At 55.9% G+C, this 1,643-nt stretch overlaps 1 protein-coding gene across 1 annotated transcript; it reads left to right on the top strand.

Moving 5' to 3' along the window:
• The first annotated feature begins 287 nt into the window (after nt 1-287).
• Nucleotides 288-1,078, top strand: LOC109738830 (protein GLUTAMINE DUMPER 6). The gene has a single exon (XM_020297932.3). The coding sequence runs from the start codon at nt 446-448 to the stop codon at nt 803-805; it is 360 nt and encodes a 119-aa protein (XP_020153521.1). The 5' UTR covers nt 288-445; the 3' UTR covers nt 806-1,078.
• The last annotated feature ends 565 nt before the right edge of the window (nt 1,079-1,643 follow it).

A 1,643-nucleotide genomic window follows, 5' to 3' on the forward strand; every position in this document is an offset into this window, starting at 1 on the left:
GATCTCGCCACCTATGTTGGGCAGGGCCCCACCTGTCTCTCGAGACCCGAAAAACCAGGCCCCACCATCCAAGCGGCCAAAACCCAGCAGCTGCAGGCGTTCCTTCGTGTGCATGCAGCCGCAGACCGCCCAAACCAAACCCGCGGGCCACTGGAGGAGCACCTGGGGGAGGTACACGCAGAGCAGAGCTGGCAAGCAAAGCTCCGTCGCCGCGCCGCGACGCGCAGTCACTTTTCCGCGCTCTCGGCCTCCTTCGGCGGGGCCCCTATAAATACCGGCTCCCTCCCCTCCTCTCGGTCGCAGTCTCCCACTCAGACGTTACAGCCACCCACAGAGAACAAGCGAGAAACCACCGCTCTGCTTGCTGTACGCACACAGAGAGGACGAAACAGACAAGAGAAAGATCAGGAGAAGAGGGATCGATCCGTGTGCTCCATCGTTCGTCATGAGGCCGATCAGAGCAGGCGAGGCGATGGTGGCGGTCGGCCACGGCGCGCACCCGGCGTTCTGGAGGACGCCGACGCCGTACCTCCTCCTCGGCTTCGCGCTCATGATGGGGATCATCGCCGTGGCGCTGCTCGTCCTCGTCTGCACGGACAGCAAGCCGTCCGGGTCGTCGTCGCGGCGGGGAAGCGCCGGCGAGGACGCGTCGGCGCGCGGGATGGCGCCGCTCGACAGGGAGCCCAAGGTCGTCGTCATCATGGCCGGTGACGACTTGCCGTCCTTCCTCGCCAGCGCCAGGCCGTTCGCGTTCCCCGCCGTAAACGCCGACGCGGGGGAACCGCGAAACGCGGACGCGTCGTAGGCGCGGCGCGGCGCCGCGCGCACCCGTGTCCCCTCTGCGGGACGCGGGGCCAATTTTGGTCGTCAGATTTTCTCCTAGGATTTTCTCCGCGTGTTCTGTCTGTAGAATCTAATTAGCAGAGAAGATAGAGCTGTAGTTTGCGTTCTTGGTGAGGTGAGCGGCGCGCATGGCGTGAGCGCGCCGGCGGCGCACGTTGAGATCTGTGAGTGAACGCGAATGGAATTTTGGCCTGCATATTCAATAAATGCATGACGCTCGCTTGGCTGCTCTCCAGTTCGATTTCCAATTGAAATTGCCGCACTTTTCGTTTGGGTGGGTGATATTACAACCATATTATAAATACTCGCCCGTCCTCGTCATTCTAGGAGACTGTCTCTCTTGAAAGTCTCGCAGTCGCAGGTCACAATGAGTCATCTATCTATATATCTTTATCTTTACTATTTTATATGTATCTTCTGGCCGTTCATCATTATATATGTTTTTTTTTTCGAAACATGCCGTCATGTATGTTTCTGTCTTACGTTAAAATTCCTTTTTTTAGGATCTCTTACGTTAAAATTCCTTAAAACGCTCTTTCGTTCACAGGCTCTTACACTTGGGCCGTAACTGCCTATTGGGCCTGGGCGAGCCATTGTTTTGGATACACACGAGCAAAATCTGTGGACGCACGAGCGAGCAGTTGGCCCAAGAAACACACACGAGCACGAGGTCAAGAAGCAAAAGAAACTCTCACTGTGCACTAAAGCTTGATATGGTGAATTCCCCTAAAAAAAAAAGCTCAATGTGATGAAGGTGTATGATAGAGTTGAATGGAACTATCTAGATGCTGTGATGTTAA

This window comes from Aegilops tauschii, chromosome 7 (genome assembly GCF_002575655.3).
Source record: "Aegilops tauschii subsp. strangulata cultivar AL8/78 chromosome 7, Aet v6.0, whole genome shotgun sequence".
NCBI lineage: Eukaryota > Viridiplantae > Streptophyta > Magnoliopsida > Poales > Poaceae > Aegilops > Aegilops tauschii.